Genomic DNA, 25,853 nt, shown 5'->3' on the forward strand with positions numbered 1-25,853 from the left:
CATCAGTATGGTTGACATCGAAATTTTCAAGTGACGTTGAAACAACGTTGTTCTATGGCATGTCAGTCGATGTTTGGGTTAACATTGTTTTATAGTTGATGAACTAACAGTGGCGGACTTGGCAATTTTGGGGCCTAAGGCGATCATATCCAGGGGCCCTCTTCATGGGTCAGGTGTTAAAAAGGTGAGAAGGGTGTGGAGGAAATATGTTCCGGTACATTAAGGCTGTCCTAAACGACAAATTTTCTCCTGATTATTCAGCCAACTAGTTTTACGATTAGTCAACTAATGTAATAATTTTCTTTTTTTTTTTTACTAATTTAGCAATGAAATGTTTGTTGACAATTCACAAAACCATTTTGGAACACTTAAATTCTTTATTTAAGTACAAATAATCATGTAAATAACAATAATTAATCACAAATAAACAATGAAGTTAAATGCTGATAGCATTTACTAGTGCAAAAGAATGGAAAGTAAACAGATTCAGAACACTGACTTTGCCCTTTCCAACATTATTCAAAACAATTCTTAAAAAAAAAAAATCTAGCAATATTATTATAGTATAATACTCCATATAATAGTAGTATAATAATCATAATAATTATTCATTGGCAATCATATTTGTCATAAAGAGTGTCATTTGAAAGCTATTCTTAGTGTAGAATCTGTATTCTGTAGTATTTACTCAACATATCATAATATTAATTCTGAAGTTTGTGGGATTAACTCCAGAAATCGTTATTCATATGACGAACATTTTATTTTGAAATGTTCACCAGAGGTAAGCTTTACACTCCATAAAAAAAAAAAAAATCTTTGTCATTGCTTGTGGTGTCACTAATAGATTTAAAAAAACAAAATTTCGTTAGCAAATGCTGTTAACCAGCTGTTGAGTGTTATTGTATGACTGATTGGAACTGTACTGCATTGTTTCGCCACAAGCTGTGCTGTTGTGTATTTTATGTTCGGTGTGAAGAAGAAGAAGAAGAAAGTTTAAAGAGGCATTAGCGGCCTGTTCTCAACGTCTCCCTCACTGCACTTTGGCTATCATGGAGAGCACGTTTGCTCATGTGTTTGAAATAAACGATAGCCGACGTGCAAAGCAGCAAGTGAGCTGTAAAAATAGTGAGCTTAGTGGCGTGAAAAATGCGGGAGAGCTAAGTAAAGCTAACAAACAGCTAAGCGAAGCTAAACGGCGCTAAATGAAGCTAAGCGACTGATACTCAGTCCGTCGTTGTGGAACAGTCCATTGTAGTGTGTGTGTGTGTGGGGGGGAGATAATTATGAATGCAGCATTCAAATGGCTTTCTTTTTTGTTTTGTTATTTGTTTGGTATGCTGACATAATTATACATGACGAATAGCTGGGGGTGCTGCTGGCTCCGGTGGCCCAAGCCCTTGCTCGTTGGGGCAAGGGCAGCTGGTGGGGGGGCCCCCTACTGGTTGGGGGCCTAAGGCGATCGCCCACTTCGGCTGAATAGTAGATCCGCCTATGTGAACTCATGTTGAAAAATAGTTGATTTATGATTGACCGGGAAATATGATTGAATAGTCATTGAATTATGGATGAGCGGGTGTTTTGGTCGAATACATAACATTGATTCAGCGTTGTTCCCAAAGACGTAAGTTTGCATAGGGACAGTAGGGACATAACACTAGCAACTTTTCAGCATGCTCAAATTGTCCCCAGCAACTTTTAAGCAACCTTATTTGCATTCTATAATGACTCCAGTTTTATAGGTAATTTAGATTGTCTTTCCATATTTTGTAAGGAATTGACCCTACTGTTATTAAGTGAATTACTTTAATTACGTTCAGACTGACATTTACCCATTTTCATTTGCTGAATGTGCCAGTTCATTTTTTCCCCTCAAACACACGTTTGATTGGTTGATGACATGCCCACCCCCCACAAACACACGCACTCACAGCCCAGACAGAGATACAATATTTCAACAACACGCCACCACCTCCGCCACCTTCGAAGACGAGGGATATTAGATTTTTTTTTTTTTCGGCCAGCAGCAGCAACCACTGTAAGTAATGTAAAAAGATGTAAATTTTGTGGAGGTGGGGAAAACTCCAATAATTTTGCTACTGAAAGTCCAACCTGCATCAGAGTTGGCGTAACATTAAACTGTAAATTTGCTAACCTGCAAAACTCTAGTAGGAAGCTGCTTAGAGAGAAGTGTCCTTCTCTTTGTGTTTTCTACTGTTAACATTAAACAGAAATTTAGTGAACCGAGGTTTACCCCCTTCTTCCCAGTTTTCATTTTTATTTTATTCATGTCGCCTTAAAGCAGCCCAAAGGAGCTTTCATTTTTTTGTTGAGTTTGGTTTGTGCACAAAAGCAGTAGAGGTGCACGATAATTATCGGTCCGATAATAGGAATTATGACATCATCCCAATAAATCTGATAACATTATATATTATCGGGCCAATTAATAATATTTTGTTGTGTGTTTGTTTCCACTCCTGTTTTGCCAGTATGCAAGGTATTGTTACTGTTCTAGAGTCCGTATTTGTATTTTTCCTTCACTGAATTATAAACCTTATTATGGTAATTAGCGAATGTATGCATTTTATAGTACTATGTTAAATTCTTGAGAGGCTTTTTGGTTATTGATAGGCTTGCTGTTCTATAATTACCAGGTTAAGAAAGTCAAAAGTGTCCTCTCCTGTTGCACCAAATGTTTTATCTGCTGACAAAGCACAATACCTGTTGGGTTTATGTTTTTTTTCAGATCAGTGCGCATTGTTCAGGGGAACATATCGTCAATGATATTGACTGATTGATTGGGATTGACTCAAATTATATTTATTTGAAAAAAATAATATGGACACTTTATTTGAAGTCAAAACTGTTCTTGTCTTAGTTTTGTTCATTATAATAATGATCATGTCATCATGAAAATTCTGGTTTGGTCAAAGGATTCTATGCTGAATCCACCGCTAGTATTTTTTACCTACAGGCGTTCAAAAACTCAGGCGACTATACATTGAAAAATTATACATATAATATCGGTTCTCGTATCGGTATTGGCCTTGAGAAGTTATCGATATCGATTTTTTAAAAAATGGATATCGTGCACCCCTAAAAAGCAGTAGTGTTTTACCTGAAGGAAGGTTCCATTTTTATTTATTTTTGGTATTCCCTCACTGTTTTTTCAGTTTTTCTTTATTTAGACAGACAATGTGCATTATTATTTATGTTAATATATTTTAAATTTGCTAAACAAAAAAAAAAAAACAAAAAAAAATCAAGATTTATTCTGGAAGCTTTCAAAATGTTTCTTTTGTAGTTTTTGAAAACAAAGGTTTGAATCTAATGTATCACTTGAACTAACATATGAAAGTCAGTAACAGTCAATACAGATTTATTTTGCATGATCATTTAGCCTATCAATTAATTAGGTAGATATCCGTGACTTATCTACAGACACCATTTTTTTCGTTGTGACGTAATTTGTTTAAATAGTGAATGATGTTAAGAAGTCGTTTTTAAAAATAAATATTAGACATCAGTTAATGATTTTAAGCAAAAAATGACATTTCGGATAATAAATATAATTACAGTGGTACCTCTACATACGAAGTTAATCCGTTCCAGGACCTTGTTTGTAAGTCGAAATGGTCGTATGTCGAGCAGGATTTTCCCATAGGAATACATTATAATTCCATTAATTCGTTCCACAGCCCAAAAACCTTCACTAAATCCTTAAAAAATACTGCTGGTACTATTACAAATGGCAATTACACATAGCAAAACAAATAAATTATAAATCAAAATCGGAATAATAATAATAATTACGATAATAATAATAATTCCTGTATTAATGTAACGAATCGGGTTCTAATGTGGCGGACGTTTTTTGCTGACCCTGAACGCACCGCGGTGCTGACGTGCCAGAGGCAGACCGGTGAGCTTGAGTTTCACTTTCACTTTGAATGTTTTCTTAACACCGTCAATTGCGGCAGACAGAAGGTGTTTTTGTTTTGAATAAGTTGTGAAATAAATTATAAAAACGTGGCGAAGTTGGCGATTTCTCTGGAGATGTTACCACAATAAGAATTGTCAGCTTAACTTATAAAGACTGGCGAACGATGGTCGGAGGAGGACCGTGGAGATGTATTGTTGAGCCATTTCACGGATGCCCACCCTACGCTCATATTTTTCTGTCATTTGCATCTTCATTTAGAAGGTAAGCGTCAACTTTTTCCTTGTTTCACCACCTGTACCAACTTTTTCTGAAACCAGTGTTGATTTGTCACACAAGAAAATCCGCCGTGCATTCGTCTGCGGTGCTGCCATTGTCGTCGTATTTCGAGCATGTCGTCGGATGTAGAAACAAATGGCGAGTCACATTTTACGGCGGATGTCGAAAAATTCGTGTGTCGAAGCGATCGTATGTAGAGGTACCACTGTAGCCTACCTTTTTTTTTATGGCTGGCTTGAAACAAAAACTGTTGTGCGATGTCTGTAAATGAGGGTTTCCAGGGTAAAACGGACAAACTAAAAATAGTTTGGGGGCATAATGCACCATGAATCTGCTATGGCAGCATAAAGACATATTGTTTTATCAAACACAGCAGTTCTTTTGGCTTAAAATAGTTTATTTTAAAGAGGAGTGCAAGAGAAGAAACTGCTTCTTCAGTCTTGTATTTTCCGCTATATATATATATTTATATATATAATTTAATAAATGATTTTTAAGCACTTCAAATGTAATAATTATGATCAGTTATAAACATAACTGTCCAACCGAATCATTTTTAAACAAGAATAAAGTACTGTAGTAGAAAAATGCTTGGCTTTATTAATTGCTTTTGTATACCTACCTTGGCTGTGACTCTTGGAGTGACATGTAGAAATTACAAACTCCTCATGATCCCTTCTGGCGTTTATTTTATATGTCTCAAACGTCTCCACACACACATTCATTCCAGTGCGGCTTCCTTGCAAAAACTGTTTAACGAGTTAAACGATTGACACATTGCAGCCCATGTGAAGTAAGCTTCTTTGGCAAGCTCAAAGACATTGTTAACTATAATAAGCAAGTGCCGCAGTGACTGTGAGGAACAAAGAGATGGGAGAGAGAGGAAGTGAAGGAAAAGAGTCGATATAACAAACAGGAGATGATGACAAAGAATTCGGGAATAAAAAACAACAAAGAATTTACACTTAAAGACAAAGAGACAAGACATGACATTATGGTACCAAGACAAAGAAAAGTGCTCCTGCCTCCCCGTGAATAGGCTCTTTTTACTCCCCTCTCACTTGGGGAGGGTCTCTCCCTCCTCCATCTTGCTAGCACCTGCAAATATTTTCCAGATGTGCAACTATTCAATGGCATTCGCCGAACAAAGGAGAAAGAACTTGCCTTATGATGAAAAAATGCAATGTCCACATATGATTATGTAAATCCAACAATTCCCTCTTTTGAATTCAAATAAAAAAATGAATTCAGAAGGGAGGCTGTGCGCAGAGCAGAAAGCAAGGCAAAAGTATGTGGATTAATTTTTTTTTTTTTTAACTATCGCACGTCCTTGCGATGGGACTATTGCACACGTGCACATCGCGATGGCGATGTTTAAACGATATATCGTTCAAGCTTAGGACAAGTCATACCATATCTTGAGATAGCCACCCCTAGTCATCATCCAGTGGTTGAAAATGGCAAGTCTATTTATACAAAGGAGTAGAAAGTACAGTCATCAAAACAATTTATTGCAAGTATTCTTGTACACATAGCAAAAAAAAAAAATCAAAAAAATCAGAGTAGTTGGACAGCATCACTCCCCAGAAATGGGTTACAACCTATAGAGCTATTATTTAATAGTCCAGTACATGGTCATCTGCTGTAGTGCTTCTCTTTTTAGACCCTTCAGCATCATGCTTCATCTTCCTCTTCATGTTGTTTTTCTGGCCTTCCTCCTGTCTAAACTGATGCCTGTTTCCAAGAAAACAAAACCCCAAAAAATCACCCGACATAAGCTAAGAACTGAATCTAGATAAAGCACACCTTGACTGCCAGCGTCTGCCGCTGTTCCACACGCGGCCGAAGGAAGGCAACCAGTTAGCGTCTGTGTGTGAGCTGTGGTCAAAGTTGGCCCCCACTCTGTTCGGTGGGAGCTTCCTCATCTTCTCTTGCTCCTCTGGGAGGGGGAAAGAATACACAACAATGCGTCAAGTAAGCCTGTCGCGATAACAAAGTTTAGTAGGTGATATAGTCTCATAAATTATTGACCATATGCGATATTATTGTCAATTTTTTAAAACCAATTCAACCACTAATATAGTTAAAATACATCATAATAAATCACCAACTCAAATGCTATAAATTGTTATTCTTAGAGCACAAACTTCATTAAAATTAATATTAAAAAAAAAAAAAAAAAAACGATGCATAACGAGTCATTTGAAAGCAAAAAAATTTTGTTCTCTGCCAATTCTAGCCCATCAAAATTTCTTAGACAAAAAAAAAAAAAAAAAAAAAAAAAAAAAAAAAAAAAAAAAAAAAAAAAGTATTCTACTCTGTCTGAGGAACTCCTGTGCTGACGGGCCAATTTCTGGTGGTGCTGCACTTGCGGACGTCCCCTCTAGAGGATCGTCTTCTTGCAGCCAAGGAGGGACAGCACCTGTAAAATGACAGTTGAAGATCAAACCTTACAGCTAACTGAATAGCAGCTTTTTACCGCTCTTTGTTACCGTACCTGTGTGTACATTTCCGCTGTTTGATGAATCCTACAACAGAAAAATTGACATGAAGTGAAGGCTCTAGTTGCGTTTGAGGAATTTCTAAGCATTTCTAACCTGATATCCAATGAAAGTCAGGCCCTGTTGCTGCGCGTCAACCATCGAGTCAACGCCGCTGTCCGTCCGCTGGTTAGCTCCCCGTGACGTCCATTGAAATCTGTCACTCCCGCAGGTGAGGAGAAGTGCAAAAACTCGATAATAATACGCTTGCGATGCTTGTGATGTTACCTGACGCTGGCTTGAGCTGCCAATTCTGTTCCGTGACGTCCGTTAACCGACGCTGGTTCTGCTTCATGCTGATTTTGATTCAGGAAAAGCCAACAGTGGTTTCACAGAGGAAGTCTCACCGCTAACCAAAACTCTTGCTATCGAATATCTCATTCTTGGCAAATATTTTTGCTTTATGATGACTGATATTGACCTGAAAACCCCTCATTGCTTAGTTGAACATACTACCTGATAGGGATGGGAATTGATAGGATTTTTACGATTCCGATTCCATTATCGATATTGCTTAACGATTCGATTCTTTATCGATTCTCTTATCAATTCTAATTTGGGGAAAAAGAAGAATAAACGTTTTGATTGGCATCGAGTTTGTTTAATCAGAACTCACAACCTTACAAACTCACAACGAGATCAAAAGAGGCCCAAAGCCTCAATGTTAACTGTGGCAATAAGTGGCAAATACACAAGAATGTGTAACATTTTACTGAAACATTTATCTAATAGAAATAAAAAATATTGGTATATATTGGCAGATAGGTTGCTGTTCTGCCTTTGGCAATATGTGTTAAAGCAGGGGTCCCCAAACTTTTTCCTGTGAGGGCCACATAACTTTTCACTTCTCTGATGAGGGGCCGGGGTAAGTTTGTAACAGAAAAAGTGTGACGATTGCAGAAGTGCATAAATGTAAAAAATTATTGTTTTTCAGAAAGCCACAATCAAATAACCCTTTCTGGATTCATAATAATAATAATAATAATAAAAACACTATTAATTAAATAGATAATAACCAAATAACCCTCTTTGAATTCTTCAAGGAAAAGGCCAGGAAATAAACAACACGATTGAGATTTAAAAAAATTCAAAACGGCCGGACCAAATGTGGAGGCGGGCCGTATTTGGGCTGCGGGCCGCAGTTTGGATTGGTTAACGTGTATTATTTACCAGTGGCAACGCCTGTATGTATCATCTTTTGTGTTGTTGTTGTTGTTGTGTTTCCACTCGCGATCGGACACTTTACTCCAGTTGTGTAGTGGTTTGAACGATGTGCTAATGCTAGCGAACGAATGCTAACCATATTGTTATTAGCAGCTAATCATCGCTGATTTACTTTTATGCAAACCTGTTTGTTATTGGGGACGAAATTGATTTGTTTCATTTCTATTCTTAGTTTCACTCTTCAAGTGATGGTTGAATAAAGTCAGCAAATTATACCGTCTTCTGCATCGTCCTTTGGGAGTTTAGCTAGGTGTATAGCCAGGACTGAGCCTTAGCCTCTCTGTGAGGACAGCGCAGTCGTATTCCCTCCCGATGCAGTTATCTCCACCTTGCAATGACTGCAAGTCGCTTTGTTGTAATTTTTCCTCGTGAAGTGAAGACACACTTTCGAGCGTTTGAACCTACGTGCTGTCATTGTTATGTTTATGGCTGCAATGCTCGTGCTTACCCGTCGTAACCTTTCATTTTCACACTCTTTCCTGGTGAAGTGTAGTCAAACTTTGGAGCGAGTGGTTCTTGGCGCCATGCTAGTTTAATGCGTCTGGACAACAACACACGTCACGACGCAATACGCATCTTTAGGAACCGTTAAAGGGATCGTTAAGGCTTTTTCATTGTGATGTCGAGGCCTCGAAACACTTGGAACCAGTTCCGAATTGGAATCAGATTTCGATTCCCATCCCTACTACCTGATAGGTTACTTTTGTGTCTAGCTAGAATCTTCTGCACTTTTCTCTACTGTCATTCTTAAAATTCTGACAGTTAAAACCACAGTTATGGATACCGCCACTGCATCCTCGGAAACAAACCTCTGGAAGAGACTTAAGAAATTCTTCACGCTGTTTCTCCTGGACCCGGATCAAATCAGCTTGCTGGAGACATAAGGAGAAAAGAAAAAGACATTGGTCAATCAACTTAAAAGGAACCTCGGACTTAAAGTAATAAAACCTCTCCTAAAAAAACCTAATCTGGATGCCTCAATCATTAGTAATTACAGGCCAATATCAAATCTGACACTCCTGGGGAAAATTATCGAAAGGGTTGTGTTCGAACAGATCCAGACTTTCATGATGCAAAACAATCTTTTGGACTCATTTCAGTCTGGATTTCGGCCACAACACAACACCGAGACCGTGCTTATCAAAGTCCTAAATGATATTCGTCGGAATACCGATGCAGGCAAATCATCTGTTGTGTTACTATTGGATCTCAGCGCCGCTTTCGACACGGTTGATCACAACATACTACTTAGCAGATTGGAACAGTGGGTAGGGCTTACTGACACTATACTTCAGTGGTTCACATCCTATTTACATGATAAGGATTTCTTTGTGTCAATCGGAAACTATCAGTCAGAACGAACCAAATTCACGTGTGGAGTCCCTCAAGGGTCAATTCTTGGACCACTCTTATTTAACATCTATATGCTTCCCTTAGCTCAGATAATGGAACAGTATGACATCTCCTATCACGCCTATGCAGATGACACACAACTGTAAATTTCTGTGTCCCCACATGATTATAGTCCCTTAGTCTCCCTGAGTAAATGCATTCATCAAATCAATGAATGGATGTGCTAGAATTTTCTCCAGTTAAATGTGGAGAAGACAGAGGTGATCATTTTTGGGCCAAAAAAGGAAAGGTCAGAAATAAGCAGGCAACTTAGCACAATGTCACTTACAGCTACAAATCAAGTCAGAAACCTTGGCGTAATTATTGACTCAGACCTAAAATTTGACAGCCATCTAAAGTTCGTCACTAAATCTGCTTATTACCACCTAAAAAAACATAACCAGAATTAAGGGGCTTCTGACTCAACAAGACATGGAAAAACTTATGCATGCATTCATTTTCAGCAGATTGGACTATTGCAACGGTATATTTACGGGTCTTGATTAAAAAATCAGTCAGGAAACTGCAGCTAGTACAGAATGCCGCAGCCAGAGTCCTCACAAATAAAGGAAGCTGGACCACGTTAAACCGGTTTTGAAATCGCTACACTGGCTTCCAGTGAGTCAAAGGATAGTCTATAAAATACTACTGCTCATCTACAAAACACTTAATGGCCTTGGACCAAAATACATGCTTAATTTGTTAGATTCATATGAGACATCTCGACCCCTAGGGTCGTCTGGAACCGGTCTTCTGCATGTTCCAAGAACGAGAACCAAGCAGGGTGAGGCAGCATTTAGTTATTATGCCCCTCAACTCTGGAATAAGTTACCTGAACGTCTGAATTATGCTCAAACTGTTAGCTCTTTTAAATCAGGGCTAAAAACACTTTTGTTTAGCACTGCATATCCATAACTGTCTATATATTTCAATCTACTTGCTTTCTATTCCGCTTGTGCTTCTCTCCATTGCTGATTTCAATTATTATTAGTAGTAGTAGTTTTTGTTTTATTTATTTATTTTTATTCTATTTGTTGTTAAATGCGATTTTTATGTATAATTTTATTTCCGATTTTGATTGTCTTGGTTTTTACGTTGTATTGATTTAAATGTGATTTTTATGATCTTCATGTGATGTAAAGCACTTTAAATTGCCTTGTGTTGAATTGTGCTATATAAATAAATTTGCCTTGCCTTGCCTAAAAACTTGTAGGCACTAATAAGCCACAATTGTTCTCTTTTACTAAAATATGTTGTTAGAAACACATATTTTATTGCCATTGATTTAAAAATCTATAATACTGTATTTAGTACATGTTTTGACCAACAGAGGGTGCCATGTTTTACGTTCGCAATGCATGCTGGGGGTGATGACGCTAGCAACGGAAGCTACAACCCTTAATAAAAAGTATGGAATCACCAGTCTCTGGCGAGCACTTACTCAGACATTTTATTGTGTAGAATAAACTCAGATGAAAAGCTTGAAAAAATAATGAACAAGTTCAAAAGTGCAACTCTTTAGCATTCAGAAACACTAAAAGAAATGACTAAAAACATTGAGTGGGTCAGTAAATGTTACTTTTATAGAGCAAGTGCAGGGAAATATATATGGAATCACTCCATTCTGAGGGAAAAAAATCTGGAATTATGAGAAACAAACAATCACAACACACCTCTTTTTTTCATTTTGATGTTTTTTTTCAGGCAGTCATCTTTGTTAATCTCACTGGAACGGCACCAAACAAAAGTTCCAGCATCATCTCCTTGTCCAATGCAGATTCTTGACTCTTGTTTTGATTGTTATTTGTTTGTTGCTCATAATTCCAGATTTTTCCCCCTCAGAATGGAGTGATTCCATATATATTTCCCTGCACTTGCTCTATAAAAGTAACATTTACTGACCACCACAATGGTTTTTTATTCAAGGCAGTCATCTTTGTAAATCTCACTGGAACGGCACTAAACAAACGTTCCAGCATCATCACCTTGTCCAAACCAGATTCTTGACTCTTGACAAGGTGCAAATGCAATACAGATTCTTGACAAGGTGATGATGCTGGAAAAAAAAAGTCTCCCGACCCCCACCCCCTAAAAATCCTCAGATCTACACAATTCACGCAGGTCACCCTTTTTGACTTCAAAACTGCGAATTTGGCCGAAAGGTGAGCGATTTTTTTGCCTGCTGATCAAAGATGGCAGCGACACTTGGCCCCTGACGATTACACCGGCCCCTTCTTGGCCCCAGTTTCAGAAAAATCCTAGAACTGCCACCGCATGTGTATTTTTCGGCCTTTCGCTGTTTCCAATATTAGATTTTCAGTTTCGGCCAAGAATTTTGCTTTCGGTAGATCCCTAACCACAATATAACATTATCCTTACCTGTTGAATGAATTCATCCTCCTTCTCCACATATGATGCCAATACTTTTTCCACCTCAGCTTTGAACCTGAAGAAAAAATACCCATTTAAATAATCATTTCCGCAGTCAAGTCCATTCAGATTTTCTCTGTACTTGCAAGCATTTGAACATTATTGTTCTCACAGTTCAGTCTCTTCCTGTGTGATGATGACTTTGTCTTTCAACTTGGGATCAGCTTTGTTGTCCCACCAGAACTTGTGGGTACTCTTTCTGTGTTCTGATCTGAAATCATTAATATATTCTTAAGTATCGTAAAGATTTTTTTAGAGTAGTCCAATAACATCAGCCGATGAAAGTTTTTAAAATAATATCGAAAAATACAGGTTTGGACCAGTATGCATGCTAAGGTTTAGAAAGGGAACATTAGGAACATCAGGATAACGGTTAAAATAGTCATTATCGGTCAGCTCTTGTATTTTCAATGCTTCACATCACGTCACTCACGTGGCCATGTGCTCCAATAAGCCTCCATGTAACACGGTCATTTTTCCATCGGTAACATTCCGTTCAACTTCCAGGCCACAGCAGTAACACCAGAAGGTTTTCTTGTGTTGGGTGTAATCAAACCTTTCGACTTCCGGTTTTTTAAGTGTTCGCCGTGCATCCTTCACCTGGAAAACACAAGGCAGTACCTTTGAAAAGCATTAAAATGACACTTTTTTGCATTAGATTTGCTAGTTAGTTTTTAAATGAGTATTTAGGGGTCGACAACCCAAAATTTTGAAAGAGCCATACTGGACCCAAAAAAATAAATCTGGAGCCGAAAAAATTAAAAGCCTTATCTAAGGCCTATAATGAAGGCAACACATGCTGTATGTATCTATATTAGCTCTATTAGCCTACTATCAAAATGAATCGGTAAAGATACATAATAAGCCTTCATGAATAAATGTTTATTTTTGCTGCAGTGCATCCTATAGAGAATGACGCATAAAGTGACTACTCTGTTATACATTGCCACCTCAAGTTTAACTGCATTACAATATTATTGAATTAGAAGAATGTTTGCGTCATTTTTATACGGCGCCCCAAAAGGGTAATCGACAGAAATAAACAACAATCTGGTGCGCACCAGAAACTATCTGGTAAACATTAGCATTATGTAGTATCTAAGCTAGTGTACTTTAGCGACGCAAGTTAGCCAATTTAGGCATTGTTGTGATTGGCTAACCTGCATCGCGAAAGCTTGAATGCTATATAATGCTAATGTTTACAACAATTGGCTAACTTGCATAGCGAAGGTCCACTAACTTAAATGCTGTATGAGAATGTTTACAAAAATTGGCTAACTTGCTAAGCAAAATTCCGCTAGCTTAAATGCTATATAATGCTAATGTTTACAACAAACGTCAGCTAGCTTGAATGCTATATAATGCTAATGTTTACAATTGGCTAACTTGTATAGCGAAGATCCGCTAGCTAGAATGCTATATAATGCTAATGTTTACAACAATTGGCTAACTTGCATAGCGAAGGTCCACTAACTTAAATGCTGTATGAGAATGTTTACAAAAATTGGCTAACTTGCTAAGCAAAATTCCGCTAGCTCAATTGTTATATAATGCTAATGTTTACAACAAAAGTCAGCTAGCTTGAATGCTATATAATGCTAATGTTTACGATTGGCTAACTTGTATAGCTAAGATCCGCTAGCTAGAATGCTATATAATGCTAATGTTTACAACAATTGGCTAACTTGCATAGCGAAGGTCCGCTAGTTTAAATGCTATATAATGCTAATGTTTACAACAATTGGCTAACTTGCATAGCGAAGGTCCGCTAGCTTAAATGCTATATAATGCTAATGTTTACAACAATTGGCTAACTTGCATAGTAAAGTCCGCTAGCTAAAATGCTATATTATGCTAATGTTTACAACAATTGGCTAACCCGCATCGCAAAAGTCCGCTACCTTGAATGTTATAGAACTCTAATGTTTACAACAATTGGCTAACTTGCACAGAGAAAGTTTACAAGCTTAAATGCTATATAATGCTAATGTTTACAACAATTGGCTAGCTTAAATGCTATATAATGCTAATGTTTACAACAATTGGCTAACTTGCATTGTGAAGGTCCACTAGCTTAAATGCTATATTATGCTTATGTTTCCAACAATTGGCTAACTTGCATAGCGAAAGTCCGCTAGCTTTAATGCTATATTACGCTAATGTTTACAACAATTGGCTATCTTGCACTGCAAAACTCCGCTCGCTTAAATGCTATATAATGCTAATGTTTACGACAACTGGCTAACTTGCATAGCGAAAGTCCACTAGTTTGAATGCTATATAATGCTTATGTTTATAACAATTGGCTACCTTGCATTGCGAAAGTCCGCTAGCTTGAATGCTATATAATGCTAATGTTTACTGGATAGTTTCCGGTGCGCACTAGAAACAATCCGGTGTGCACGAGAAACAATCTGGTGCGCTGTGCATCAGACAGCTCAAATTTATTTTATTTCTGTCAATGTCCCTTTCGGGGCTCCCAAGAATTTGCAAGGTGTGGCAGCGCACCACAATCTTTTATTTGTAGGGGAAACCCTGTACTATTGTGATTAAAGTATTTAATTATAAATTAGAATTTAAATATACGTATTTAAAGTATTTTTTTGTTTCAGTTGCACAAGCAAATGCAGTACAGACCACAGTTATAAAGCGGCCGCAAAACGCAATGGCAATCGCCTGTCATCTCACATCTTGTGGATTTCGGGCTGTGAAATAATGCTATCTAGAGCTTGTGAGATACTTAAAAAAAAAAAACGTTTAAAGTAGTGTTGCAAAGATTAATCGATCAGGTGTGCACTCCAAACAATCTGGTGCACACCAGATTGCTTCAAATTTATTTTATTTCTGTCGATGTCCCTATATGGGCGCCGTATGTTTGCCCAAACCATATTAAAACAACAAATATATTTTCCTCCCCAATCTTTTTTCCATTTTCAAACATTTTTGAAAAAGCTCCAGGGAGCCATAAGAGCAGTGCTAAAGAGCCGCGTGTGGCTCTAGAGCCGCGGGTTGCTGACACCCGATTTATGCTATGAAAGTGCACATTAATTGGCTGCCATTTACGGCGTTAGCTGTCCAATTAATTCACACGCTGATATTTGATTATTTTAATTTCTTGACATAATAAATTAATAGAAAACACAGGACAGTACTTCGGTGTATTTTTACTGACCTTCTCTATGAATTTCATCAGAACCAGCCTTAACCTGCTCTGATGATGTTTCCCGAAAATGTGTCCTTTCCCGTTGAACGCAGTTTGCCTACATATGGCGCAGTAATATGCGCCCATCTAGTCCAATAAAAAGCCAGTAACATATAATAACCACACTTCAGTTAGGACATTAATTTCTATTCTTCGAGTCAACAGAGAACGGAAGAGACGGAAACGTCAAAAGCGGAAATACCGGTGTTATACGAGTCCACCTGGAAACAAGCATGTGCGGAACTCAAATTTTTGGTTACAATGAGACCAAATTATATATATTTAACCCTGTACAAGGCTCTCATTAAATTCATGGGCAGCCATTGGCGGTGCTAGACGTCTAATTCATTTTGCCTGAGATAGTTTGCAGCAATATGTCACACGGAAACAAGCATTGAATGAGAAAATACTATGAAATAATTGTAACATCTATCTCCGAATTTTATTATTGCTTTATAATGTCCTATTATATGTTGTAGAGGAGGGAAAACGCATAAAATTTCAAGTAAAATACAAAGGTGGAAAAAAATGTTAACGATTTTCTCGCGTGCACCATCGGAAACAAATATTGTGACACCTACCGGAAGCTAGCCCAAGATCGAAGGTTAGCCATCTAATTTCTCGATTCTCGGGGCAAACAACACCTCTTGCATGCCATGTCGGTCACGCAAACGACCATGTCTAAACTCCAAGACTTGAGAACGTTTGTCAACGAGCGATTGACTGCCGCCGCTGAAGAAATTTTCGGTGTTTTTGAGAAAACTATCGTCGCCTACGAACAAGAGATGGACCGTCAGCGCAGGCTTCTGGACGTCGTCGTCTGTAAACCTGCTGCTCATTCTCAAAGGACAGGTTGGTCATTACATTTACTGCTATCGGACAATAAATGTCTCCCTTTTTAATTTTTTTTTTTTTTTTAAACTTGCATATCAATATACATACATTATTACTGCATTTTGATTAATCATAACCAAGTTGCGTTTATCATTTTAAAATTGTGTTTGAATTTTTTTTTTTTATAACATACACTATTTATTTACATGAAAGTCAACCTCCAATAATAAAACGATTAGTAACAAAATATATATGTTTAAACTAGGGCTGTCAAACGATTAAAATTTTTAATCGAGTTAACTACAGCTTCAAAATTAATTAATCATAATTAATCGCAATTCAAACCATCTATAAAATATGCCATATTTTCTGTAAATGCTTGTTGGAATGAAAAGATAAGACAAGACGGATATATAAATTCAACATACGGTACATAAGTACTGTATTTGTTTATTATAACAATAAATCAACAAGATGTCATTAACATTATTAACATCCTCTTAAAGCGATCCATGGATAGAAAACCTTGTAGTTCTTAAAAGATAAATTTTAGTATAAGTTATAGAAATATTTTAATAAAACCCCTCTTAGTGTTTTCGTTTTATTAAAATTTGTAAAATTTTCAATCAAAAAATAAACTAGTAGCTCGCTATTGTTGATGTCATTACACCATGCTCACTCCCCAAACCCATAAAATCATTTGGACCCAAGCGCTAGCAGAGGGCGCCATACAACAAAAAACGGGTAACAAGCGGTCATTACACTGCTGTCATTTTAATCTGAGCGGGGCATGTGCGTTAATTGTGTCAAATATTTTAACGTGATTAATTTAAAAAATTAATTACCGCCCGTTAACGCGATAATTTTGACAGCCCTAAACTAATATACGAGGGGTGTAAATGTACACACAACACAAAGTTCGGTACGACAGGGAAAACTTTGGAGGTAGATTTGTGTCTTTATTATTCAATCAAAAAAAAAAAAAGTTGTTTCAATCAAAATATATATTTTCAAAAAAAAAAAAAGTCCCTACAATCAAAAAAAAAATGTGTTTGAATGGAAAAATAAATTTGATACTCCCCAAAAGGCATTTTTACGGAGCCCCCCAGGGTGCCAGGGTAGAAAAAGAAATCATAGCTAATCTGTACCCACAGTTTAGTAATCTTTACCCACAGATTACTAATCTGTGGGTAAAATTTAGTAATCTGTACCCACAGATTACTAAACTGTACCCACAGATTACAAAAAAAAATACTAATTTTCAGTTTCAGATGTCCTCAATCACAATTTCAGTTTATCTATCTGAAATTTTAGACGGCTACCAAAGAAAATGTTCAATAGTTACCTTTTAAAACCCCTTTGTTCGCCGAGGGCAAAACGTGCAGGTGCTTGCTCGGTCAGTCCCTCGGCGTTTGGAGTCCTCGCCAAACATTGGTGACTACTGTTTCCGGGTAATTGCTAAACTGTGGGTACAGATTAGTAAACTGTGGGTACAGTTCAGTAATCTGTGGGTACAGATTAGTAAACTGTGGATACAGATTACTAAAATGTACCCACAGATTACTAAATTGTGGGTACAGTTTAGTAATCTGTGGGTACAGATTAGTAATCTGTGGGTACAGATTGCTAAACTGTGGGTACAGATTAGTAATCTGTGGGTACAGATTGCTAAACTGTGGGTACAGTTTAGTGATCTGTGGGTACAGATTGCTAAACTGTGGGTACAGTTTAGTGATCTGTGGGTACAAATTAGTAATCGGTGGGTACAGTTTAGTAGATTGTGGGTACAAATTAGTAATCGGTGGGTACAGATTACTAAAGTGTACCCACAGATTACTAAACTGTGGGTACAGATTAGCTATGATTTTTTTCTACCCAGGCACCCGGGGGGCTTCGTACATTTGAAACCTATTTTTCTTTGATTTTTTTATTTTATTTTATTTTATTTTTTTAATTGAAACAACTTTTTTGATTGAAGTAATGTCATTTTGCGTTTGGGCCACCTTCAATAAAAAAATAAGTTGCTTCAAACAAACCCAATAATATTTTTAAAAGAAAAATCACTTCAATCAAAAATAAAACAATTTCAATCATAGAAAAAGTTTTTGAATGCGAAAAAATATTTGAGACTGAGAAATTTGCATTTGAACACTTATTTTTTCATTGAAACTGTTTTCTTTGATTGAAACAATCCTTTATGTGTTTGTGCCATTTATGGGTAGAACATTTGTGTCTAAATCATTCAATCCCAGAAAAAGTTGCTTCAAGCAAAAAAACTATTTTCAATCAAAGAAAAAAAGAAATTTGCCTTTCCCTAAAAATCAAAGTTTTGTCACAGACGTTCATACATAATACAGTGGGGCAAATAAGTGTTTAGTCAACCACCAATTTGCAAGTTCTCCTGTTTGAAAAGATTAGAGAGGCCTGTAATTGTCAACATGGGTAAACCTGACCCATGAGAGACTGAATGTGGGGAAAAAAAACAGAAAATTACGTTGTTTGATTTTTAAAGAATTTATTTGCAAATCATGGCGGAAAATAAGTATTTGGACACCTACAAACAAGCAAGCTGTCAAAGAGGTCTAACTTCTTCTAACGAGGTCTAATGAGGCTCCACTCGTTACCTGTATTAATGGCACCTGTTTTAACTCATTATCGGTATAAAAGAGACCTGTCCATAACTTCAGTCAGTCACACTCCAAACTCCACTATGGTCAAGACCAAAGAGCTGTCAAAGGACACCAGAGACAAAATTGTAGACCTGCACCAGGCTGTGAAGACTGAATCTACAATAGACCCCACTCACCAACGTCACACAATGACGTGTCGCTGTATCCGGCCACCATATTGTCCGTCATTGTTTATCCGTATTCTCAATGGTTTCAATTTGTCGTGCAATTTATAGTGCAATTCATGGAAGCCCCGGTGCTTTCAGACGCTGTAAACTCATTGGATGCGTTGCATAAAAGGCGTTATGTGGAAAAGCTTTAGTCTATCCATTCGCCAGATCCATATTTGATGCCTAAATCGATATTTTTCGACCCGCTGTCTTCGCCGTCTCTGCCTTACATCTGCTACCCTGATATCTACAATTAACTTGTCCACAGAAACTCAGCCTATTCTCACGAAACTTTGAAAAACTTTAAGAGCAGCACTCTAAGCAACATTACCCCGTGTGACCCTTTACTTTCAATTTTCTAAAATGGCGACAATCAATAATAAAAAAAAGTTGACTGCGATGGCCGACGCTTCAAGGATAGGTGGATATTGGACTATTTCTTCAATACAATACGCAACAACTTTGTCTGCCTCATTTGCAAAGAGACAGTCGCTGTTTTCAAAGACTTCGATGTGACGCGATATTAGCAAACAAGACACGCTGACATGTACGACAACATTACAAGGAAGATACGCAGCGAGAAATTATAGCAACTTGAAGCTAGTTTAATTTCACAGCAGCAGTATTTCGCAAGAGCCCGAGTGTCGAAAGAGAACGCCACAAAGGCGAGATTGTTGAAATTATGAATTAAAAAAAATAACAATAAAGCAAATGTGACACACAGAAGGGCTTGCTAAAAATTGTTTAAATATATTGTTCTACGTAAATCAGCCAAGGTAGCCCCCCACATTTTTACCACACCAAATCTGGCCCCCTTTGCATAAAGTTTGGACACCCCTGTTTAACTGATGATCCGTAGACGAGGCCAGCTTCTTTCACTTGGTACCAGCTAAATATTATTCAAAAAATAATGATGGCGGAAGAAATAAACATCTTGATTTTGAAACTGTATGTTGTCGGCGATTAGCCTCGCAATGATCTTAATTGTGGTTGTCAGCCCAAAACCCTTTAAATAGATATTAAATGCATCTTACCAGGTATAAAATGACTACTACATAGTCTGTGGTGATCGATGGTGCCCTGTTTTCTCGTCGAATTGCAGCAGTCCATCTCGCTCTCCTCTCCGGGTCTCTCGGGATACGGTAGAACTTCAAGTCTCTCCATCTATCTTCTCTGTTACTGCAACCAACCGCCACACACGTCTTCACCATTTTGATAATTAATGTTAAGGAGCAGAAAAACATGCCATAATAGGAGGAATTTACGTAGCGGTAATGCGTAAACATGACGAGCTGATGGACAATATGGCGCGGTTAGAACTTTTTGGTAGAAACACAGGTTCTCGTGTTTGGAGGAGAAAGAATACTGACTTGCATCCGAAAAACACCATACCCACTGTGAAGCATGGGGGTGGAAACATCATGCTATGGGGCTGTTTTTCTGCAAAGGGACCAGGACGACTGATTTGTGTAAAGGAAAGAATGAATGGGGCCATGTATCGAGAGATTTTGAGTGAAAATGTCCTTCCATCAGCAAGGGCATTGAAGATGAGACGTGGCTGGGTCTTTCAGCATGACAATGATCCCAAACACACAGCCAGGGCAACAAAGGAGTGGCTTCTTAAGAAGCATTTCAATGTCCTGGGGTGGCCCAGCCAGTCTCCAGATCTCAACCCCATAGAAAATGTGTGGAGGCAGTTGAAAGTCCGTGTTGCCCAATGACAGCCCCAAAACATACTGCTGTAGAGGAGATCCGCATGGAGGAATGGGCCAAAATACCAGCAACAGTGTGTGAAAAGCTTGTGAAGCGTTCCAGAAAACGTTTGGCCTCCGTTATTGCCAACAAGGGGTTCATAAAAAAGTATTGAGATGAACTTTCGGTATTGACCAAATACTTATTTTCCACCATGATTTGCAAATAAATTCTTTAAAAATCAAACAATGTGATTTTCTGTTTTTTTGTTTTTCCACATTCTGTCTCTCATGGTTGAGGTTTACCCGTGTTGACAATTAACAGACCTCTCTAATATTTTCAAGTGGGAGAACTTGCACAATTAGTGGTTGACTAAATACTTAGTTATTTGCCCCACTGTAGATGTCTGTTGGTCTTTGTATTTCATCACCTTCTCATGCAATAATTTCAGAGTCTCCAGAGGGAGCGTCATTTACCCACGTGGAGCAGAAGCATCTAGAGCCGCCTCACGTAAAAGTGGAACAGGAGGAGCGTTTCTCAAACTGTGCACTCTGGCAGCCGGCCTCGAACTCTGACCAGAATGGAAGCGGAGCAGACAAAGACACCACGGAAAACCTGGACTTTGACACCTCAGAACCAAGCAGCGATAATCAAATCGTCTTTCGTGACTACTATCCTGTAAATGACCCAGATTACGTCAGCGACAACGCGGCATCTACGATGACGAGCAGCGTTAAGACGGAACTTCTCGACGAGAACAGGACGTACAACCTGGAGAACGCGATGTTGGCCACGCACCCTCCGCTGCAACTTTTAGAGCAGCATTTCCACGGCGGCGGCGGCTTCCTCGCCGATTCAGAAGCGTACACGCAAGCCAAGCCTTTTGTCTGCGACGTCTGCGGAAAGGGCTTCGGCTTTAAGCGTTACCTAGCGCAGCACATGATCACGCACTCGGCGGAAAAGCCGTACGCTTGCAGCAGGTGTCGCAAAACTTTCCGCCGCATGCAGGCGCTGCAGATTCACATGCGTTGTCACACGGGCGAGAAGCCGTATTTCTGCAAAACATGCGGGAAAAGATTCTGCCAGAGCTCGGCGCTCAGAGTTCATCTCAGAGTCCACACGGGGGAGAAACCGTACTCCTGCGACAGCTGCGGGACCGGATTCAGTAGCATGCCGGTGCTGAGAAACCACATCATGAGGGTTCATGAAGGCAACATGCTGTACGTTGAGAGAAACGCCGTCGTGTGGCCAAGTTAAAGCGTAACCATTTAGGATTTCAGATCCAGTCATCCTTAAATTAACTGTACTACTGCTGACGAAGTGCATACTAAGATGCAAAACAATGCACCTCGATGTGCCACGGTCACGATATGATACAATATTAAGAAATATATATATGCTACAGGGTTTCCCCTAGGATTTTTTTTGAAGCTGTTGTGGTGGTGGGCTGCATCGGAGTCGGACATCACCGCCATGTCGTGCCGCGGCGAAATTGCTTCATATTATGACACATGAGATTTTTTTTAAACAATTTATCCAAGAAGAACCGTAACAAAGATCTATTTGAAATATTTTGTCAAACAGCCTAATGAAATATTTCGGAACCTGACTGTCTATATTTACGATGGGGTATTAGGGCCAAATAAAATAAAATAAAAGGACTACAAGGTTAAAGTCTTACTATTGCTACGAGAAAAAAAGGACGTATAATTAATAATTGGCTAACTTGCATAGCAAATGTCTGCTAGCTTAAATGCTATATATTGCTAATGTTTACAACAATTGGCTAACTTGCGTAGCATTAGTTTGCTAGCTTAAATGATGTATAATGCTAATATTTACAACAATTGGCTAACTTGCATAGCAACGGTCCACTTGTTTAAATGCTATGCTAATGTTTACAACAAGTGGCTAAATTGCATAGCAAAAGTCCGCTAGCTTAAATGCTATAAGATGCTAATGTTCACAACCATCGCCTAACTTGCATAGCATAAGTCCGCTAGCTTAATTTCTATATAATGCAAATATTTACAACAATTGGCTAACTTGCATTGCAAAAGTCCGCTAGCCTAAATGCTATATAGCCTAATGGTAATTTTCGCAACAATTTGCCAACTTGCACAGCAAAAGTCCAACAGCTTAAATGCTTTATAGTGCTAATATTTACAAAAATTGGCTAACTTACATAGCAAAAGTCCGCTAGCTTAAATGCTATATGATGCAAATGTTGACAACAATTGGCTAACTTGCATGGCAAAAGTCCTCTAGCTTAAATGCTATATAATGCTAATGTTTACGACACTTGGCTAACCTGCATAGCAAAAGTCCACTCGCTTCAATGCTATGTTATGCTAATGTTTGCGACAATTGGCTAACTTGCATAGCAATAGTCCACTCGCTCAAATGCTATACTAATGTTTACAACAAGTGGCTAAATTGCAAAGCAAAAGTCGCTAGCTGAAATGCTATATAATGCTAATGTTTACAACAATTGGCTAATTTGCACAGCAAAAGCCCGCATGGCTTAAATGCTATATAATGCTAATGTTTACAAAAATTGGCTAACTTGCATAGCAAAGTCCACTAGCTTAAATGCTATACAATGCTAATGTTTACTGGATAGTTTCTGGTGTGCACTAGAAACAATCTGGTGCGCACCAGACAGCTCAAATTTATTTTATTTCTGTTGATGTCCCTTTAGGGGCTCCCTAGAATTTGCAAGGTGTGGCAGCTTTTATTTTGGTGTGGCGGTGCACCACAATCTTGCATTTTTAGGGGAAACCCTGTGCTATTGTAATTTAAACGTAGTCCTATATATTTTTGTTTCAGTTGCACATACAAATAGGAACCGTTCAAAGTAGTGCCGTAGCGATTAATCGATTAACTCGATGAGAAAAAAGCTTCGGATCAAATTTTGCTGCTTTGGAGGTTCGTTTCAAAAGTGCTTGCATTTAGTTGTATTCCTATGGGCGCATACACTGCTCTTTAGTGGCAACAGTGAATATGATATAACTCCTCTGACATGGTCGGATCCAGCTGCTCCCTGTTAAGACCAACATAAGTTTTTTTGAGCTAAAATGATTTTTTATGCATTCGTAATTTAGTTTAGAGGTATATTTATTTATTTATTTTTTGTTGGAATATGTGTTTGAAAGGTTTAAGAGCATTGTACAAAAGCGTTAGCATTGTATAGCATTTAAGCTAGCGGATTTTTGCTATTCAAATTAGCCAATTGTTCTTTAGTTGTACTTCGATTCTCATTATTTTTTTAAAGACCATTTAAGGCTAAGCTCAGGTATTTTTAATTTATTTTTTAAATGCATTTATTGCGGTTGTGAAATGAAAGTTTGAAAAACAATTTTTTAAATTTTATTTTGTATTTGCATTTAATGCTCTTTTGAAAGTGCGATCATAGCAAGCCATTGTTTGACATCTCCCTAAATGTATTCTGCAACGCGTTTAATGTTCGAATCCGATTGCAAAACTAATTGGTTACTTAAAAAATCGAAAGCTGCGGCTTGAGTTTTAAGCCAAACACTGTGGAAAATCTATTATTTCTAAATAAAAATAAATTCTTTAGCACTCGTTGCACTCGTTGCACTAGTACAAGTACATTCATAGTTTCTTAAACAAATAGCCATAAAAATGAAAACACTATTAGCCTCTTGGACCACTCAAGAGAAAATGAACCACCATGAAGCTTTGAAGCAATTGGCTGCAAAGCTTCATTGCTTCACATTCATATTTTCTTAAATAGCCATGGAATTGTCAACACTGTTGTCCTCTTGGACCACTCCAGAGCCAATGAACCACAATGAAGCTTTGAAGCAATTGGTTGCAAAGCTTAATTGTTTCATATTTTCTGAAACAAATAACCATAGAATTGTCAACACTGTTGGCCTCTTGGACCACTGGAGAGCAAATGAACCAACATGATGCTTTGAAGCAAATGGCTGCAAAGCTTCATTGCTTCACATGCATATTTTGTTAAACAACTAGCCATAGAAATCTCAACACTGTTAGCCTCTTGGACCTCTCGAGAGAAAATGAACCACCATGAAGCTTTGAAGCAATTGGCTGCAAAGCTTCATTGCTTCACATTCATATTTTATTAAACAACTAGCCATAGAAATCTCAACACTGTTAGCCTCTTGGACTACTCGAGAGCAAATGAACCACCATGCTTCACATTCATATTTTCTTAAATAACCATAGAATTGTCAACACCGTTGGCCTGTTGGACCACTCGAGAGCAAATGAACCACCATGAAGCTTAGAAGCAATTGGCTGCAAAGCTTCATTGCTTCACATTCATAGTTTCTTAACAAACAGCCGTATAATTGTCAACACTGTCGGCCTTTTTGGACCACTCGAGAGCAAATGAATCGCCATGAAGCTTTGAAGCAATTGGCTGCAAAGCTTCATTGCTTCAACGAGCTTCATTTGCCCTGCATTGCTCAATGTCAGAGACGACCTACGCTGCCACCTGCTGTCAACACTTATCCCAAAATATTGCAACTCTTGCCTCATGCCTCCTAGCATGTAATGCGGCGCTGAGGATATACGTAGGGTTGCCAACTCCCTGAAAAAAAAAAAGGGACACCTCATTGTTGGAACCAACTTTCCCGATTACCGTCACCCTTTAATTATTTTTCTGGATGTGAATTTTTTTTTTTTTTCAAAAATTTATAATGATGTGGCCCTCGGGCAGTGGGTTTCGTACCTGTGGTATTGCATGGAGTTTGCATGTTTTTTTTGTTTTTTTTTAAAAATTTGTTTCATGTTGTACTACTTAACAAAATCCAGAAACATGTATTAGTTTTGCTATGTTATTGCCATCGGCGATAGATTTTCAATCCAATAGTGACCAATTGACCCACACTCCCCCAAAAGATAATTACTTTGAAAAAAAAAATAAATAAAGGTTGGATGGTTTTATGTACGTGTATTTATTTTCACCAGCTGAGATAAACTACCTCTTGTAAATAGTTCAAAACGGTCAAAACATCATGTTGTAAAGGAACTAAAGTTTACTGTTTCATGCTTTGTTTGTAAGTTATTTTTCCCTCTTAATAAACTACCTCAGTGATTAATGTATTGTTCATTTTTATGTGAAGGTACAAAAATATTTTCAAAAGTTGCAGCCAAATGTTTTCCAATCTTTTTCAACTTTGGAAATTCTATTTGATTGTAGCTGATGAAATGCCGCCATCTCGTGCACAATTGAAGCCAATACATTCGTTTGTGTTGCAGGGATTTCTGTCATTATACAGTGCCCTCCCTAATTATTGGCACCTCTGGTTAAGATGTGTTTTTTAACTTCTAATATATATATTTTAAAATTCAAATAATATGGGACCTTAATGGAAAAAAAGAGAAAAATCCAACCTTCAATACATGTGCATTTATTCAGTGGGGGGAAAAAATCCCACATAAAAAAATAATTATTTGACATCAAATAATGGGTGTCACAATTATTAG

The 25,853-nt window shown here is 37.9% G+C and overlaps 2 protein-coding genes across 2 annotated transcripts; one reads left to right on the forward strand and one right to left on the reverse strand.

The window, feature by feature from the left end:
* Nucleotides 1–5,635: 5,635 nt before the first annotated feature.
* Nucleotides 5,636–15,197, reverse strand: cenatac (centrosomal AT-AC splicing factor). The gene is made up of 11 exons (XM_057831491.1): nucleotides 14,978–15,197; nucleotides 12,239–12,405; nucleotides 11,918–12,016; nucleotides 11,755–11,821; nucleotides 8,793–8,855; nucleotides 6,988–7,055; nucleotides 6,817–6,916; nucleotides 6,717–6,747; nucleotides 6,537–6,641; nucleotides 6,026–6,158; nucleotides 5,636–5,953 (listed from the first exon to the last, which is right to left on the reverse strand). The coding sequence occupies exons 1-11, from the start codon at nucleotides 15,092–15,094 to the stop codon at nucleotides 5,836–5,838; spliced, it is 1,068 nt and encodes a 355-aa protein (XP_057687474.1). The 5' UTR covers nucleotides 15,095–15,197; the 3' UTR covers nucleotides 5,636–5,835.
* Nucleotides 15,198–15,595: 398 nt separating this feature from the next.
* On the forward strand, nucleotides 15,596–25,444 carry LOC130913140 (zinc finger protein 233-like). The gene is made up of 2 exons (XM_057831492.1): nucleotides 15,596–15,859; nucleotides 20,824–25,444. Exons 1-2 carry the CDS (start codon nucleotides 15,664–15,666, stop codon nucleotides 21,627–21,629), a joined length of 1,002 nt encoding a protein of 333 aa, XP_057687475.1. The 5' UTR covers nucleotides 15,596–15,663; the 3' UTR covers nucleotides 21,630–25,444.
* Nucleotides 25,445–25,853: the final 409 nt, after the last annotated feature.

This window comes from Corythoichthys intestinalis, chromosome 3 (genome assembly GCF_030265065.1).
Source record: "Corythoichthys intestinalis isolate RoL2023-P3 chromosome 3, ASM3026506v1, whole genome shotgun sequence".
NCBI lineage: Eukaryota > Metazoa > Chordata > Actinopteri > Syngnathiformes > Syngnathidae > Corythoichthys > Corythoichthys intestinalis.

Coding starts and splice junctions, on each gene's coding strand:
- cenatac (XM_057831491.1), bottom strand. CDS start 15,094: ATGGGCGCATATTACTGCGCCATATGTAGGCAAACTGCGTTCAACGGG. Junction 6,748..6,816: donor TGACTTTCATTGGATATCAG/GTTAGAAATGCT, acceptor TTTCTGTTGTAG/GATTCATCAAACAGCGGAAA. Junction 6,159..6,536: donor ACAGGAGTTCCTCAGACAGA/GTAGAATACTTT, acceptor TCCCCCTCCCAG/AGGAGCAAGAGAAGATGAGG.
- LOC130913140 (XM_057831492.1), top strand. CDS start 15,664: ATGTCGGTCACGCAAACGACCATGTCTAAACTCCAAGACTTGAGAACG. Junction 15,860..20,823: donor TGCTCATTCTCAAAGGACAG/GTTGGTCATTAC, acceptor CAATAATTTCAG/AGTCTCCAGAGGGAGCGTCA.